This window comes from Ctenopharyngodon idella, chromosome 21 (genome assembly GCF_019924925.1).
Source record: "Ctenopharyngodon idella isolate HZGC_01 chromosome 21, HZGC01, whole genome shotgun sequence".
NCBI classification, from domain to species: domain Eukaryota; kingdom Metazoa; phylum Chordata; class Actinopteri; order Cypriniformes; family Xenocyprididae; genus Ctenopharyngodon; species Ctenopharyngodon idella.
The window spans coordinates 18,409,785-18,427,716 of NC_067240.1; the positions used below are offsets into that span (position 1 = coordinate 18,409,785).

Here is a 17,932-nt window from a genome sequence, read left to right on the forward strand (position 1 = left end):
TTTAATTAGAGCACGTTTTTGTAACTTTCTGAGGTTGCATTTCACTGTTTTTATTCATTTTGAGGAATACTGAATCTGTTTTTGTGCAAGTGAGATGAGTAAATGCCTGCTCACATTTAGTCTAGATCTAAAATAACCATCATGTTTACACACAACGCCTCCGCACTAACTTATTTGAAAAAGTAACTCAGATATTTTGTTGTAAATTTAAAAATAAAGCATTACTTTACTAGTTACTTGAAAGTAATCTGATTACTTAACCCACATTACTTGTAATGCAGGCCTACCCCCAGCCAGTGGCGTAACTTTGTTTTAAAAAGTGGGTGGGACAGGAATGTGTGTGTCGGGAGTGTATCATTATAATAATAAATGCACAAAATTTATTGACATAGACCTCATGTTTAATATGATAGTTTCGTCCTTACATCTACTATAATATAATATAGTTAGTCTCGAAAGTATTTACATTAGTCAGTAAATACGTAAATCTGCACCTACCATTAGATTGTCCTGATGGACTAGAGGTAGAGCTTTTGTTCCGCATGCCAGAGGTTGTGGGGTCTAATCCGCCCTCGTGGTATTTATTTTATTTTTTTCTCAATAAAACCAAAGATGTTCATCAGTGATTGTTTATCAAGAGCAGAGACACGTTTATGTGCATTTTGTTTGTGATTTCACCGGAACGAATAGAGTCTGCGGACGCAACATCGATAGATTGAAGCGCTCGTCCGTGTGAAGACTGCGCACTGTGCACGAGCGCAAAGAGAAAACTGTTGCGCCACTGATAACAGCGGCAACGAGCACTCAACGTGATTTCAAAAACAACACATCCCAGCGCCGGATCGCCTATTATTTAACACAAACGAACGAATTGTTAATAAACTAGAGATGTTTCTTTTGTATTATTATACATCCGTGCCGCGAGATGTTTCAAAAAGTGGTGGGGACAATATCGACCCTGGCAAAAAGTGGTGGGGACATGTCCCACCCGCAAATTACGCTTATGCCCCCAGCAATAGTTCAATAAAGAACAAGTTAAAAGTGAGATTTGCCAATTGTTGCTCCAGCAAAGAAAATAGTTCCAAATGAAGTCAATCAGCAGAATCAGCCAAGAGTTGTGTTTTGTTCCATAAGGAATGGGTTTGATTGAACGAATCACTTATACAGACACAGTCACTTGTGGCCCCCTAGAGCAAAAAAATCATTGGGCTGTTAAACTAAATTTCAGCATATGTGATAGTAAATTTGCATATTGTTGGGCTTATGGAGTTAATTATTAAAACAATAATAAATATGTTTGATTTAAGGGACATTTTTGTTTGTTTTCAAAAGTTTTTTGTATGCTACGTGCTTCGAAAATATGCATAAACACATCACAATTGTAACACAATTGTATATCACAACAATAGTTAAAAAAGCATAAACTAAAAGAATGGAATTATTGTTACAGAAACAGAGGTATTTTTAGAGTTTTATTTGACAAACATAAACTTTGCTCTTTCATGTTAGAAAAGGACATGCAATCTGGGTACATGTGGAGGTCGTTCACAGTACAATGACATCGGTCTGTTACAGTACATTCTTGTGCAAATACTCCTCTTGCTAACTTCAGGGGCCTTTGTCATTAGAACTGGCTTTTCAGAGAACTCAAGCCATCATGAGAAAGATGTGTGCAACTGTGCACGTTCTCTTACAGGCACTATGCCTAGTATTGATTTTAAGTGTCACTACTGAGGCCTTCTGTATGCCCACATAGCATATCAAATACAGTACTTTATATCAAATATCACATTATTTTATACATATATATTACAGCTCTTAAAATGGTCTACAAATTAAAACAGATGCTTTTACAGATTAATACAGCTTTTTAATTACAATGCACTTACAGTATTGTATTGTAGAATTAAAGTTTGGGGCAAGTCAAATACAAACCCCAATATGATAATGACCATAAATAGTGTTATTAAATGTCTTGAATATAAAACATCTACAGTGAAACCAATGTAACTTTTCAAGTGAAACTTCTCCATATGCACTACATAATACTGCACTACATACAGTTAAAAAATTAAAGTGCTTGCAACATAGCCTTCACACACTGCTATGGCATAAAATAGTATATATTAATTGGGTTGACTCATAAATGAATATATTTCAGTCTTCCACTCCGCTATGAATGAACAGGCTCATTAAAAGAACAATGACCATTCCTGGGGGTAGAAAATATAATCAGTTTTCAAATAGGGCAGTTTTAGGACTTGATGAAAGCAGATGGATGGCAGCAGTGACGTACCTGCATAATCCTGTAGTGCACTCTATGTTGTCATGGCAGTACGCTCCATATGGTTTGAACCCCATGATTCGCCACAAAGGGGACATTCGTATCTTGCGGTGCAGTATATGTGATGACTGAAGATCCGATCGCACCTCAGAAGTCGCTAATGGCACAGTAGATACCTAACATAGGTAACATATGCATTAACATAATTTAACTTTTAACTTTTTATTAATAAAAACTTTAATTTTATAGGGTAACACTTTACAATAAGGTCTCATTTGTTAACTTAGTTAACAAGGAATAATAATGAGCAATATATTTTACAGCATTTATTCATCTTTGTTAATAAAAATACATTTGATCATGGTATTTAACAGTGCATGTTAACATTTTTCATGTCAAACAACGTTTGATTTTAAAAATGAATTGATAGCGTTAACTAAGATTAATAAATGTTATATAGCCTAGTACTGTTCATATACCTTAAAGTGCTACCTAGATTGTAAAAAATATATATATATTTTTGTAAACATTTTTTTTGTAAAAGTTGTAAATAGAGCTGAAGATTTTACAAGAAAATACTATTGTTGTCTTTGTTTAATTCAATTTCTTTATAATTTGTGAAATTTAATAGTTATTTCTCAGTGAAAACTGTTACACCATATTCTCAGTGCAGTAATTCTGATAAAATTAAAAAAGCAGTTTTTTAACAAAAGAAACATTTTCACGCCTGCCAACCTGGTATCACACGTTCTCGCTACCTGTGAAAAAAGTTGTTGGAAAGAGGTGTAAACCCACCTGATACATCAGAACTAGCAAGATCAGTGTGCAAAATCCAAATTTTGCCAGGTGAAAGTGATGCAGATTCATTTTGGTGGTGTTATTCCCTTCAAAACCGTGGTATGTCAGTGTGTCCAGGAGATTTGCTTAAGCTTTGCAATGACTATGTGTATTTATAACCCTGCAACATTGATCTTACCTCCCCACCCTCTCTGTCTATCCGTCTCTTCTGCTCTCTTACTATGCTCAAGGCCATGGCCAAGATAAAATCACATGTTTAGTAAATATTTGAGAGTTTACATAAGCTTAAATAGGCATTAATGTCATCTAGCTTGATTGATGAAAGTAAAAAGTTATTCTCGGAAGTGCTGCACTAAATGTTTTACATTTAGATTTACAGTAGCATGCTTTTTACATCATGATTAGATTCCTTTTTTTTTTTTTTTTAATTAAATAAAGAAATAAAAGCTATATCCAACAAATTACAATTCACAGAATTGCAGCAGTATATATAAAAAAATAAAAACATGCACCAGATCTCATATTGGGATTTCTGCAAAGGAACTTATTTGAGAATTGAGAAGACAAAGGAGTTGCTTATCCCTTTTTCCTAAGTTTAACATCATTTTCAAGAGAAAAGTATGTTCCCGTCCATCTTTCTCTAAATCAATAGGTCATCAAGTACATTCAGATAACATGTGGCCTGTTCATACTAAGAGTCTTGCATGCCGTTGCATCAGTCATTTCAATATGAATATAATTAATATAATAATTAATGTATGCAAATGACACATTGCACAGGCAGAATAATGCAACCGATATGAAAAGATTGCAACAGTATTTCACTTATTCTTGTAATAAGTTATTATACATGCAGTTTTTATGCAGTTTTCATTTGTCACACTACAGGACCATTTAAAATGAACAAAATTGTGGGGAAAAACCTAAAATAAGAGGTGATTAATAACAAGACCTAAGATAAAAATTTCTCTTAAACATTCATATACATTTTAATTTTAACTCTAAATTGATTTAATAATTTTAAAAAAAGTCTATGGATAGGTTATGCATTAATAATAGCATAATGCTGAACAACCTCACACAGCTGAGCGGTGAAAGTTCAGCATGTGCTCCAAATGACAGAACAGTGTGATCCAGTCCCTCAGTCTATGTATTTAATCGGAACAAACTGGAAAGTTCTAAAAATATTTGTTTTTGGAAAATCTGTGCACTATCACTTTTTTGTGATGTACCTACACTACATGTTTTTATACAGAACAGTATTGATGCCATTTAAAGAAATAGGCTAAAACAAAGTCCATACGGTTCATGACAACGCAAAGTCCATTAGGTTCAGGACAGCACAAAGTCCAGAAGGTTCAGTAACACGTAATTGTTGTAACAAATGTAATCACACTCTGCGTGATCAAGAGTAGGTCTATAGGTCTAGCACTGTCACCTATAGATGGCAACATTGAGCCACTCATTGTGTGTATACTGCCCATGTGTCATTTTGTAATTTGCAATAGCAATGAACATCACGTGCTCTTTGAAATATGGTTAAAGTGTACTGCCGAATGTGACAAGCATTTTTATAAACTAGCATATAGCTAGGCTATTTTAATGTTCTTTCTATTGACATTTGCATGTCATATATTTAAACATAGGCTATTTGTAATTACAGATTTGTAATAATATATAAAGTAATTTAGCTCATTTAAAAAATCTTAATTTATAAAAAACTATTATATATATATTCATAAAATATTAACTTTAAACTTAGGCTAATCTCAAATAACACACTGCAGTTAAAATTATAAGCACACCTATTCACAATTTATTAAATAAACTTACTTAAATAAGAAATAATCAATACATTAAAAAAAATCTATTAATTAGATTAGATTAGATTAGATTAAAGCTAGATTTTGGACAGTGGTGACAGAAGCCAACTGTCAGAGACATTCCTAATAGAATGCTGAAGTCGCCACACATCTTGTGTATCGGCACTCGGCTGTATATGTCTTAATTTGTACGTCATTGGCATCGGCGCTTGAGTGACACAAGATAGCAAACAAGGTAAATGTTTACTAGTTTCACTTTAACCTAGTTATAAGGCAATATAAGACATGTTAACATTATAAATATGTTCTGTAACAGTTCATCTTGAGCCATTAAGCCATGGTTCTTAAGCTTATGAAAATTACAGCTGGTTAGCAAGCAACCCTTTTAGCTATCCTGCTAACCAGCCCCTTGAGAGTATTTTTCTGAATTTGTCATAGTTCCCAATCGCTGAGAGCTTAAATCAGAGATGAATCAGTGTAGGAGTGCTACATGCGCTTTTTTCTACGGCATTTTGCTGCCATTGACCATATTCCTCATATTTCTTTTGCAAGCTAGTTGGCTAAGCTAAAATGACCCATATTTGAAGTTTGCTGATGTCATTAGCTTTGGTTTAGTAACTCAGATGGTACACCTTTAATCTAATCTGCTACTTCTATTAGATACATTTATTATACATAAATGTAAATATAGGGGAAATAAGCTTTTGCTTTTAATTATAAAGTCAGAAGTTCAAACAATAGTTAAAAACAAGATTGAGTTTGAAAAATAAGAAAGTTAATATTTTTGAACAGTTTATTGTTTTAACTTTATTTCTGTATTTTGTTATTATTTATTTGTTTTGTTTATAATAATGTACCCCAGGCTGTATTTGTGAACTTTTAAAACCAATAAAATAAAAAATAAAAACCATGTATCTTAGGACGCCAAAGAGAGTTCATTTTTATGTTTTTTAAATTCATTTTCTGCATAGGTTTGCTGGTAATAAATACATTCTTAATATTATTATTGAATTCTTGATATCACTATTGTAAATTCTATATTCAGAGTGGCAGCTGTTTTGTAATGCTCAGTCCAGAATTATAATAAATGGAATTAAAAAGTCATGATTTAAATATGTTACTATTCAATCTAGAAGTGCATGGTAAACATTAATAGTTAACTTAAATGGAGTCTCTTATGCTCAGGTCAAAGGACATTTCTATGTCCTCCACAGTCTGGAGGAACGATGGACAACGCTGGCTATTGCAGTGAGAGCTTCAACAGCCTGCAGAGTGGAACCAGCGATGAGGACATGGTGGAGATCACAGGAGCCACGCTGGACTTTTCCAGCACAGATGACGTGCCTCCTCTGGACCGGGACTATGGCTCAGGTGAGTGCCAGATCTACCCAAACACATGTGTTGCATTTATAGTCAAATGAGACAAAGGGGATCGAAAATAGCCCCAGTGACAATAATAATCTGTAGAGGTGACAATATATGTCATATTATTTCTCCAATGTAGCTGCCACCCAGTTTTATCCTTATTCATTGAGATTCCCATAGTTTTTTTTCCCTCTTTCTCTCATCACTTGATATAGGTTTGGGGGCAAATGTGTAACGTATAGGTCTCTGGTGTTTGTGTGTCTGTGAGAAAATAGTGGTGAGAATTCGCTGAGGTCACAGCTTCGGTATTTGCCGCCCCCCCTGACAGAAATCCTTTTATCAATGAGATCAAAGTGTACCCTCTAGTTTTTTCTATTGTAGCTAGTTTCATGTTTTTACCGGTGTCAGGTTTTCACATCCATCCGTTTCCCTTGAACTTCCTCAGCTTTTGATATCAGTTGTTTTGAAGTGTGTGATGTGTGGTTAGGTACTTTCACACAGTTTATTGGTTATTTTTTTCTGAAACACTAACATTTTGTGATTATTTTTTCATGAACAACATTTTTGTTGTACTCTTTGTGTTCTTATGCACATGTTATGGCATAGTAATCAATTTATAATTAAGCTTGGCTTCTAGAAGGTTGATAATTAACCATAGCTAGTTTTATTGCTGTGTTTTCTGTTGAGTAAGTTTATTTCCTGTTCTTGGTACTAGTAAAATCGTTCTAATAAAAGTCATGTGAAGAACTGTTGAACACTGGAACAGGAATGTGTGCCACCATAAATGTGAAGTGACAACCTTTACCCCTTTCCCTCTAAATGGGGGCTGGTAAATAAATACAGCCTCTGTGAGCATAAGCGACTTTTTTTTCTAAAAAAAAAAACAAAAACAAAAAAAAACTTTTGAACGGTAGTGTTTAGATTATCCCAACCCTTGACTTCTGTCATGAATAATTCCTCGTTAAAGAAAAGCAGGTTTAAGGGACAAGTGCAAATCCAGGTCTTCAGGCCCCTCTGGTCATTTTAGAGGAAAATGTTTCAGATAAAGGGCTCTTGTGATCATTTTGGTATTCCACCTAAGGCCTTGAACTGTCACAGCTTGTTATTTATTAGCACTTTTGAACTGCATGCATAATATATATCTCTTTCTTATCTGTGCAGGTGGTTCATATGGAGCTGGAGATGGGCCTAATGGGGTTCCTAAACTGATGGATTTGCTAGATGAGCCGGTGCCTGGGGTCGGCACATATGAAGACTTCAACACCATCGATTGGGTCCGGGAGAAATCTAAAGACCGAGATCGCCACAGAGAGGTGACAATACTCAATTGAGTCTTTTTAAACATCTATACTCGGAAAGAAATGAATCATGCATTTTGTGTCATCCCAACCAATAAAATACACTTGAGCTGTAGTATACGCTTATCACACTATGTTCATTCATATGTCACTGCACCCCCACCCCCTGACTTTCCATCACCTAAAAGAGTTCCTTGCCACAGTCACCTTTGGCTTGCTTAGTTAGGGTTTAAAAGACATTTCATATTCAGTAATGTCAGTCTGACTGCACTGACACTATCACATGAGAACAAAACTTGAACAGTGGATTGGTCTGGATGATGATTAGAGCTTGACTGATTCATTGGTTTTGCCAGTTAATCGGCACCGATAGCTGATTGGTGGAACAATCGGTTATTGGCAAAAATCCATGCTGATAGTTGTTTATTTTGACACGTGAGGCTGAGCGCTGACACTTCAGATGCATGTTTAAAACACAGAAACTATATGAATACAGAACACTGCAGTACTACTACATGTTGTCATATCATTATAAAGTAATTAAATTGCTGACTAAATGCTGCATTAGCAGAGAAGGAACAGCAGTAGCCTACCTATTACAAGGGTGTTTGCAGTGGGCTGTTTACATTAATCTCGCATCATAAAAGCATTCTGAGGTGCAAGTACATAGCCAAATGCACGAGCGAACTTCTTCGTGAGCATTTGAGCGTGTGGTTAAAAACTAGCCTAGATTGCCATCTGCTGTTAAAAATTAAGCTCAGAATCAATTCAAGAGAGAATCGTGATGCATTCAGAAAATCTCAGAATCGATTTATTGTCCCAGCCCTAATATTTATATATTTATGTAATTTAGCACATTTTCATGGTTCAGTACTGTTTTTTTGTAATGAAGTTCAGCACTGTTATACTTGGAGTGTTATGTTTTTTTTAACTTATTTATGCAGTATCTGTTTTAAATACTTTTGGTTGATTAATTGGTTATCGGCAAGTACGGTTTATCGGTATTGGTCGACCTCTAATGATGACACTATTGTCTTCTGTAGAACTGATTTACAGCTAATTTGAATTTGTTTCATAACTGACAAATTTTGCAACATCGACACAGTTATTGAACTGAAATGCGCTATATAAATAAATGTGAGTTGACTTGACTGTCTGTGATCTTCAATTTCTCTACATTTTTAGATTGCTACCAAGAGTAAAGAGTCAACCTGGGCTCTGATGAAAAGTATCAGCGATGCCTTCTCTGGCTGGCTTCTCATGCTGCTCGTGGGACTGATGTCAGGTTGGTTCATCTCTATAATATTAAAGCACAAGTATAATGAGGAGCGATTATAGTGCGGCGAATTTGAAAAATGACATCATGAACAGCATGTGCTGTTCTGTTTGATTCCAGGTGCCCTGGCTGGTGGGATCGACATCTCTGCCCACTGGATGACAGATCTGAAGGAGGGAGTGTGTCTGAACGGCTTCTGGTTTAATCATGAGCACTGCTGTTGGAACTCCAAAGAGACGACCTTCCAGGAGAGAGACAAATGCCCTCAATGGAAAAGCTGGGCAGAGCTCATCGTCGGCACCAACAACGGCCCTTTCGCCTACATCATGAATTACCTGATGTATGTGTGCTGGGCACTGCTTTTCTCCTTCCTGGCTGTGTCTTTAGTCAGGGCCTTTGCCCCATATGCCTGTGGCTCTGGAATACCTGAGGTAAGCTAAAGAATTTTAGTGCCTGTATAATATTTAATCTTGCATTTTGACACACTGGTTGTTGCATTGCTATGTAATAAAGTATAGGCCACTGTTAAAATGTCCCAGTTTTTGTTTGACCCTCTAGATCAAGACCATCTTGAGTGGGTTTATCATCAGGGGCTACCTGGGTAAATGGACTCTTATGATTAAAACCATCACCTTGGTGCTGGCTGTGTCATCTGGACTGAGCCTGGGCAAAGAAGGGCCTCTGGTCCATGTGGCCTGTTGCTGTGGCAACATCCTATGCCACCTCTTCACCAAGTACCGCAGGAATGAGGCAAAGAGACGAGAGGTATGATTACCCCTTATAAATCACCCTTAAAATGTTCTTAAACTTTTAGTGCCAAAAACTGATTAGAATTATATTATTATTATTTAATATAAATAAAGTAATTATAAATATTTTAGTTTTTCATGATCGTTTTCCGCCTATTCTGTGTCTGAGCAATAAACATTTGGCTTGTCTGTCATATCCAGTATAATTTGAACTTCCCTTATTCCTCTGTGTGACAAATAAACTGTTAAAATTTAACTGAAATGATCAGAGATTTTGTAAAATTTTGCCACTCTTTCCTAACATTGGAATCCTTCAGAAAGATACTGCACAGAGCTATCTGAACAGATAAAAGGACATTTTATTCATCATCACAGCACAAATAGGCAGAGAAATAGCTGTTATTACACTACTGTTCAAACGTTTGAGCTCAGTGAGATTTTTTTGAAATCTCACTGAGTGAAGAAATTATTACTTTTATTCAACAAAAATTGTTTAAAGGTGACAGTAAAAACATTGAGGTTACAAAAGATGTCTATTTCAAATAAATGCTGTAATGATGCAGAAAATTCAGCTTTGACATCAGAGAAATAAATTACATTTTAAAATATATTTAAAAATATATTTTTTTATTAATTGTAATATATCACAATATTAGAATTTTTACTGTTTTTTTTGATAAAATTGCAGCCTTGGAGAGCATAATACTTCTTTCAAAAAAAAAAAAAAAAAAAAAACCTTACAGACATCTACCTTGAATAGTACTGTATGTTCTAAAGACTATGATCACTGTTTTTAAGGAGAAAGGCACTAACTTCTGTCTCCCATCTGTCTCTCTCTGTAAATACAGTGGCTCTAAGGGAGCATTTGTTGTTACATTTTTGCGGCTTGCTGCTAAGGACATTCTGGTTGCCTGTTTTTGTGGTTTTATATTTTAAACACACTCATTGTGAGAATGTTTTTATTGACATCATGAAGACGAGACCAAACATAAGATCACATTTTATTTTTACATTTGAGGCCTTTGTTGATCCAAGCCTTTTCTGTGATAAGCTTGGTCTATTGTTTCACTTCTACCTTTCTTCTCTTGGTATGTTGATTAGGTATTGTCTGCCGCAGCAGCCGTTGGTGTGTCAGTAGCTTTTGGCGCACCGATCGGTGGCGTTCTCTTCAGTCTGGAAGAGGCAAGCATTCTCCAAACATACTTCTGTTTGCATACTCTCAAAATTATCTAGTGACATTTTAATAACCAGAATCACTCTCACTTTATCCTGTAGGTGAGTTATTATTTCCCTCTGAAGACGCTGTGGCGCTCTTTTTTTGCTGCGTTGGTGGCGGCCTTCACCCTTCGGTCCATCAACCCATTTGGTAACAGCAGGCTGGTGCTCTTCTATGTGGAGTTCCACTCCCCTTGGCACTTGCTGGAGCTCATTCCCTTTGTCCTGTTGGGTATTTTCGGAGGAATCTGGGGAGCTTTCTTCATCCGTGCAAACATTGCGTGGTGTCGCCGGCGTAAGACCACGCGGCTGGGTCACTACCCTGTCCTGGAGGTGCTGGTTGTTACGGCGGTCACAGCTCTGCTGGCGTTCCCTAACAGCTACACGCGTATGAGCACCAGCGAGCTGATCTCTGAGCTGTTTAATGATTGTGGCCTGCTGGATTCCTCACAGCTGTGTAACTACACCAACGTGAGCATCACCAAGAGCAACAGCGACGCTCTGCCTGACAGGCCAGCGGGACATGAGGTCTACACAGCCTTGTGGCAGCTGTCACTCGCCTTGATCTTCAAGATGCTCATCACCGTGGTGACCTTCGGCATGAAGGTACTGGGTCAAAGCCATCCATCCTATCTTCCTTTCTTCCATTATCCATCCATCCCTCCCTCCATCTCCCAAGGTCCTGACACACTTTCCATTTCCTTTTCGAATAGTTTAATGTTTACACAGACCGTTGTCTGTACTGTCGTCTCCTGTGTGTTCCTCCAGGTGCCCTCTGGTCTCTTCATCCCCAGTATGGCTGTGGGAGCGATCGCAGGCAGGCTGCTCGGTGTAGGTATGGAGCAGCTGGCATATTACCACCATGACTGGGTAATCTTTAGAGGCTGGTGCTCACCTGGAGCGGACTGCATCACTCCAGGCCTCTATGCTATGGTGGGCGCTGCTGCCTGCTTGGGTGAGAATCTGTTCAATTCTATTCAAACTAGTGTTGTCAAAAGTACTAGACATCTTTGGCATTCTTCACCAAGCGCTTACACAGATACACACAGGAGCGTTTGAAAACAGGCATCTATAAGCAGACCGTTCCGCTGTTAGACGTCTGCTTTCAAACACTCCCACTTTTAAAGTGCTTTCAAATACTTTGTCTGCTTTCAAACGCTCCCGTGTGTTGATCATTGTAGCCAATCACAGACATATCTGTTGAGCCCGTGAACACAATGGCCAATCAGAGGTGTTTAAGAATCCGCTCAACAGCGCTCAAAAAATAGGGGGAAATGCTGGCATAGTCACATTTTATAAGTGGCGCTCTCATAAAGCCGCCTCTCAAACAGTTCGCGAGTACCAAATTGACTTGGTTTTCATGGAGTATTGCGCTTAAATGGTCAAACACCCACAACATTATGTTAAAATGCCCGTCTTGGTGAGTTGGCCTATTCAGTTAGTCAGTCAGTTTGGGAACACAGCGCATGTTGTGTAACAGTATATAGAGTGTATGCATTGACGTCACTTTCCTGTCGGAACATGCCCCCTCAGCCGGACTGAGTGGCAAAAGAGCCTGCTGCGTGACTGGATTTAATAGGGGAAACCGTGAAAACATGTGTAAAACAGATGATTATCAGATTAAACTAAATGTTGGTCACGATATAGTGTTCCTTACAACTTACCAAAGATCCAGTAATCCATGGATATTGACATGCAGCCAGGAATTGTTTCCTGACATTTATATGTGCCTGATTTCGACACTGGGGAAATGCATAAAGCAAATTTGCCTGTGAACTCTTTATATAAATACAATATAGGCAGGTCTAAATCCAGCTGATCACTTAGATCAATGTTATATATATTGTCATATCGTCCAGCCCTAAAACTTTTATAGTTTTTGTCAGTGTTTTTTTTAAAACATCCAATTATGCAGAGTATAAGATGGTAGATATTTATTTGATGAGTTGTAAATAAAATATATAACAATACAATGTACAGGGTATGATTTTACCTCAAAATTCAACATATTGACAAAAAATGATAACTGGTAATCCACGTTTTGCTGCCTGGAGTCCAGTTTCTGTGAATTGCAGTGATCCATTTGCTTCTCTTTTCTTGAGTTTTCGGCAGTCTGTAAAAATATACTCCAGATTTCTTGTCAATTCTATTTGCACAGTCAGTCGCAAGCTCTTTCCCATTTTAGACGTGTTTTGTATGTTTTTCATGGCATTCATGCTAAAAACCAATGCTGCCACTCAGTGGGCATAACCGCGGTCACTCCGGCCGACAGTGACATCAGAAGCCTGTGCAGAAGCTCATAAAGTGATAGCAACCTAATAAACCTGTTGCTGTCTGTCATGTTAATCAAAAAAACAAAAGACAAAATTAAGGAAATCACTCTTTTCTCTTGTAACTTTAATTGTAAGCATTAATCTGTATGTAATTTTTACAATGAAGAACATCCAGTGTTGTTTTTTATTTGTAGTTTCTTCCCTGAATACTACTGTTAGACCCACTTTGAAACACTTAAAGCACTATTTCATCTGTCTCTTTATTCTAATGTTTATTTGTGCTATTGTTTGCAATTTGTTTATTTGTTCTTATTTTATTACTGACTGTTTACTCGTCTTTTTTATTTAGTTCAGTTTCAAATAAAGCCTTCCTGTGCTGTGTGAAAGCTATTGCAGCAAAATTACCCAAATACCAAAAAAAAGAGATAATAATAAAAATATCTGTATGGCAATATACATGGCAGTTTTCCCATGGTATTGAAAATGGTATCGGATAACAAAATTTTTAAAGGTATCGTATCGAAGTTAGAAATTCCAGTATCATGACAACACTAATTCAAACTGTCTTCTATCAAAAATGTGCCATTAGTGGCTTATCTAGGTGCCTTTTTTCCATGCCTGTCTTTCTTTCATAGGCGGTGTGACTCGTATGACCGTCTCTCTGGTGGTCATAATGTTTGAGCTAACGGGCGGCCTGGAATACATTGTGCCTCTCATGGCTGCCACCATGACTAGTAAATGGGTGGCAGATGCTCTGGGTCGAGAGGGCATCTATGAGGCTCACATCCGTCTCAACGGCTACCCCTTCCTGGAGTCTAAGGAGGAGTTCAGCCACAAGACGCTGGCCATGGATGTGATGCGACCTCGCCGTAGCGACCCCCCACTCTCCGTGATCACACAGGATGGGATGAGCGTGGAGGAAGTCGAGTCGCTCATTGCTGAAACGTCGTACAGCGGTTTCCCTGTTGTCGTCTCACACGAGTCTCAGAGACTCGTGGGCTTTGTGCAGCGCAGAGATCTGGTCATCTCTGTCGGTAAGAGATTACAGCTTTAGGTGCCGTTTTCACACCACATTGTACATTGTGTGCCTTGTTCTAAAAACAGGGACTTAAAGGGTTAGTTCACCAAAAAAGGAAATTTCTGTCACACTCGTAAGACCTTCGTTCATCTTCGGAACACAAATTAAGATATTTTTGATGAAATCCGAGAGGTTTCCGATCCCCCGTAGAAAGCATTCCTACTCAATCTGATAACATGTATATTATCAGCATTCTTGTACTGTACCTGTAAGCAATTACAGGACAGTTTAACATATAGAGTAAAAAAAAGTGCTCATTGACAGAATCAGGCACTGCTGCTTTTTATGTAATTCATTTTCCTTTATGACTTTTGATACAACTTGGTTCAGGATCTGTTGGGTCTCACTACAAGCGAACCACTCCAGAGTTTGCTTTCAATTGGGCTGAGACCACCTCATTTAGGCGATCTCAGACTGATTGTTTTGGTGCGGATTCGAGCGTGATTGGCATGTTTATATATGCCATAAATAACCAAAAAAAGGGAGGAAACATGCCAAGTTCCAAAACAAACTCTAAAAACAAGCCAGGTGTGAAAATGCCGTTAGATTTTCGACTGTTTATCGATGATTAACACCAGATCTTCGTAGATTAAAAACATAGTGCACCCAAAAATTTTAATTCTTTCACCTTTTACCTCATCTTTTACCTCATGTTCAAAATCTGTATGACTTTCTTCTGTAAGACACTAAAGTGTTTTTTGTTCATACAATGAAATTCAGTGGAGTCAAAGTCAAGTTGTTTTGCACCCAATTTCATTGTATGGACAAAAACGTTGAAACATTCTTCAGAAGATCTTCTTCAGCAGTTCCACAGTAGAAAGTCATACAGGTTTGGACTGATATGAGGGTGTTTTTTTAGTGAACTATCCCTTTAATTACTTTGTTATCATAGGGCTCATGTGAATTTTAGGTCTCTCATGAGAAGGTTTCTTATTCTCCATTTCCCTCTGGCAGAAAATGCTCGTCAGCGTCAGGAAGGTGTGGTCAGCGCTTCCCGAATCTTCTTCACTGAATACACACCTCCACAGTCACCCAACAGCCCTCCGCCGTTGAAGCTTCGTGGTATCATGGATCTCAGTCCATTTACCGTTACAGACCACACCGCCATGGACATTGTGGTGGACATCTTTCGCAAGCTTGGTCTGCGCCAGTGTCTTGTCACTCACAACGGGTAAAAGCTTGGTTTGCTTGCTCAGTTTTACAGTTCCAATCTCATATTTTTGAGTGTGTCCATGATTTGCATACATCAGAAATGTTATACATTACATAAATTCGGGTAAGCTCAATATAATTATCTGTTCCTGTCTTCCCACAGGCGTTTACTGGGCATCATCACCAAAAAAGACATTCTGAAACACATGGCCCAGATGGCCAACCGAGACCCTGACTCTATTCTCTTTAACTGAAGTGCCAAACGGGCTGTTATGAAGCACCAGCCAGTTTGAAGCAACCCACTGGGCAGAAAACACCAGTCTGGCCGAATGATTTGCACTACAGAACTGTCAGTACTGGATTAGCGTCCATTCACACTGTGAATCCATTTGTAGGGTCTTATTGGTACAGGCGCTACAACTGCAGGATGGAGAACCTTCAGCAGCATTCTATGCACTCCAGCAAATAGCTTAAGAGGTGGGACTGAGTGCAACCAAGTCTTGGTGTTTGCAAATAGCCAACCTATCATAACATATCAAAGCATCAAATCATATCACAATATATACACCACACAGACAAGTGAAGAAATAGTTGAAATCATTACATTTTGTAGCATAAATCTGTCTAAATATAGACATTCACCTACCTGGTCTACCTTGGATTGTATTACTCAACCCCAAAACACTTCTGGTCAGAAGACATGTCTCATCTTTCAGATTTTAGGAGACATTCTTGTGTATGTCAAGAGGAAGTCACAAGCGATCAGTGATATCAATCAGTGCATATTTCCCAGGAGTTCTCCTCCCTTCCACTATGCGATGGATGTTAATCATCAGTTAAGCATTATTTGTTGTTTACATGTTCATGCACATTTTTTTTTTTCTGTTTAAATGAGCATTTGCAAGTATTCCAGCATCTATAAGCTCTCGGGCTGAATTATATGAATTAGTTTTTGAGTATCAACAGTTAGTGAATTTGATGATTCAGTTTCCTCATTTTGTCAAGTCTTTATTACGGTTCCAGATTTTGTAATCAGTCATAAGCAGCACTGTGTAGTTTCTGCCAAGACATGACGCATTAAAAGACTCATTCTGTATATGTTTTGTACATGCACTTTCAAAATTACAATTTAATTTTTACACTAACATTCAAAAGTTTGGGGTTAGTAAGATTTTTCATGTTTTTGAAAGCAGTCACTTATGCTCATCAAGGCTGCATTTAGTTGATCAAAAATACAATAACACAGTAATATTGTGAAATGCTATTACAATTTAAAATATCTTTAATATATTTTAAAATGTAATTAATGCCTGTGATGAAAAAGCTCAATTTTCAGCATCATTACTCCAGTCGTAAGTGTCACATGATCCTTCAGAAATCATTCTAAAATGCTGATTTGCTGCTCAAGAAACATTTATTATCAATGTTGAAAGCAGTTGTGCTGCTTCATATTTTTGTGAATAGAAAGTTCAAAAGAACAGCATTTATTTGAGTTAGAAATCTATAACATTATAAATGTCTTGCAGTAATTTTTGATCAATTTAATGCATCCCAGCTAAATAAAAGTGTTTTCTTTTTTAAAAAAAAAAATCTGACCCCAAACTTTTTAACAAAAGTGTATGTAGTTATCAAACATTGTGCTCTTAATACCACTGTTAAAACCAAATGTATGTAGCATTTTCCTATGCAAGTTAGGTTGCCATATTTTTGGACAATATGAACATGCGATTAATGCAAATGCATTACGTTATGCTTGTATGCATTGCCTGTACCATTTATATTCCTATCACATGCATGTCCAATTGTAACCTGAGCATGCAAAATGTCATCTGAATTGTGTCATTTCATGATAAGCATACAAACCCAGATGTTTCCATTTTAATGTTAAAGCCTGCATCTGTCTGGTTCAACCTCTTTTAGTAATTTGAATCTCTGCTAGTCTACCACACCACTCTAAGTTAATTCACAGTGGGATATAGAATAAATGCTAAGACCATTATAAACCATACTTGAAACTCCCCCGATGGCTCATTAGCTTGGTTAGTTCTCAGCCCTTAGACGACTTCCACAGTATTTCCATTAAAAAAAAAAAAAGGGCCACTTTATTAAGAACATCTTAGAGCACTGTGTACTAATTTTTGTTGAAAAAATGTTTAATATTTGCCCAGAAATCATTTGTTGGGTTCTTTGTACTTTAAATTATGTAAACTTTTTTTTTGTTTTTTTGTCAGCATTATCCATTAGTGTTAAATATGAATGTCACCTTATCATTGTAATTTATTCATAAGCACTACATGAAATATAATTACATGTAACATGCTCTTCAGTGTTTCTTTTCGGTGTGGATTGTGAGATTTGGTGATGAACTTTCTCCTTTGTCATTACTTGAAATTACTGAAAAAGTTAAAATGGTCTGTACTGCAGAACACGAGATCCAGGGGATCTAGATCCAACTCCTCCCACTTTACATATCCCTAAACCTACCTGTCTCTGCCCCCTGTATCTAAACCTACCCATCCCCACCCCTGGATCTGGATCCAACTCCTCCCACTTTACATATCCCTTAACCTACCCGTCTCCGCCCCCTGGATCTCGTGTGTTCTGCAGTGAGGGGCTACTGA

At 37.4% G+C, this 17,932-nt stretch overlaps 2 protein-coding genes across 2 annotated transcripts; one reads left to right on the top strand and one right to left on the bottom strand.

Annotated features, from left to right (window-relative positions):
* Nucleotides 1-1,459: 1,459 nt before the first annotated feature.
* Nucleotides 1,460-3,248, bottom strand: si:dkey-22f5.9 (liver-expressed antimicrobial peptide 2-like). Its single transcript, XM_051878761.1, has 3 exons — nt 3,080-3,248; nt 2,297-2,460; nt 1,460-2,213 (listed from the first exon to the last, which is right to left on the bottom strand). The coding sequence occupies exons 1-3, from the start codon at nt 3,149-3,151 to the stop codon at nt 2,174-2,176; spliced, it is 276 nt and encodes a 91-aa protein (XP_051734721.1). The 5' UTR covers nt 3,152-3,248; the 3' UTR covers nt 1,460-2,173.
* Nucleotides 3,249-5,007: 1,759 nt separating this feature from the next.
* clcn5a (chloride channel, voltage-sensitive 5a) lies at nt 5,008-17,630 on the top strand. The gene is made up of 12 exons (XM_051878011.1): nt 5,008-5,140; nt 6,091-6,276; nt 7,432-7,583; nt 8,754-8,853; nt 8,965-9,275; nt 9,403-9,609; nt 10,695-10,775; nt 10,869-11,414; nt 11,577-11,763; nt 13,717-14,115; nt 15,114-15,330; nt 15,475-17,630. The coding sequence occupies exons 2-12, from the start codon at nt 6,132-6,134 to the stop codon at nt 15,563-15,565; spliced, it is 2,436 nt and encodes an 811-aa protein (XP_051733971.1). The 5' UTR covers nt 5,008-5,140; nt 6,091-6,131; the 3' UTR covers nt 15,566-17,630.
* Nucleotides 17,631-17,932: the final 302 nt, after the last annotated feature.

Bases quoted from the DNA above. Each gene is read 5' to 3' on its own strand.
- si:dkey-22f5.9 (XM_051878761.1), bottom strand. From the start codon at position 3,151: ATGAATCTGCATCACTTTCACCTGGCAAAATTTGGATTTTGCACACTG. The intron at 2,461-3,079 runs GTGGGTTTACAC...TACCTATGTTAG, and splicing joins TGCTAGTTCTGATGTATCAG to GTATCTACTGTGCCATTAGC. The intron at 2,214-2,296 runs GTACGTCACTGC...TTCTACCCCCAG, and splicing joins TGCACTACAGGATTATGCAG to GAATGGTCATTGTTCTTTTA.
- clcn5a (XM_051878011.1), top strand. From the start codon at position 6,132: ATGGACAACGCTGGCTATTGCAGTGAGAGCTTCAACAGCCTGCAGAGT. The intron at 6,277-7,431 runs GTGAGTGCCAGA...TTATCTGTGCAG, and splicing joins GGACCGGGACTATGGCTCAG to GTGGTTCATATGGAGCTGGA. The intron at 7,584-8,753 runs GTGACAATACTC...CTACATTTTTAG, and splicing joins ACCGAGATCGCCACAGAGAG to ATTGCTACCAAGAGTAAAGA.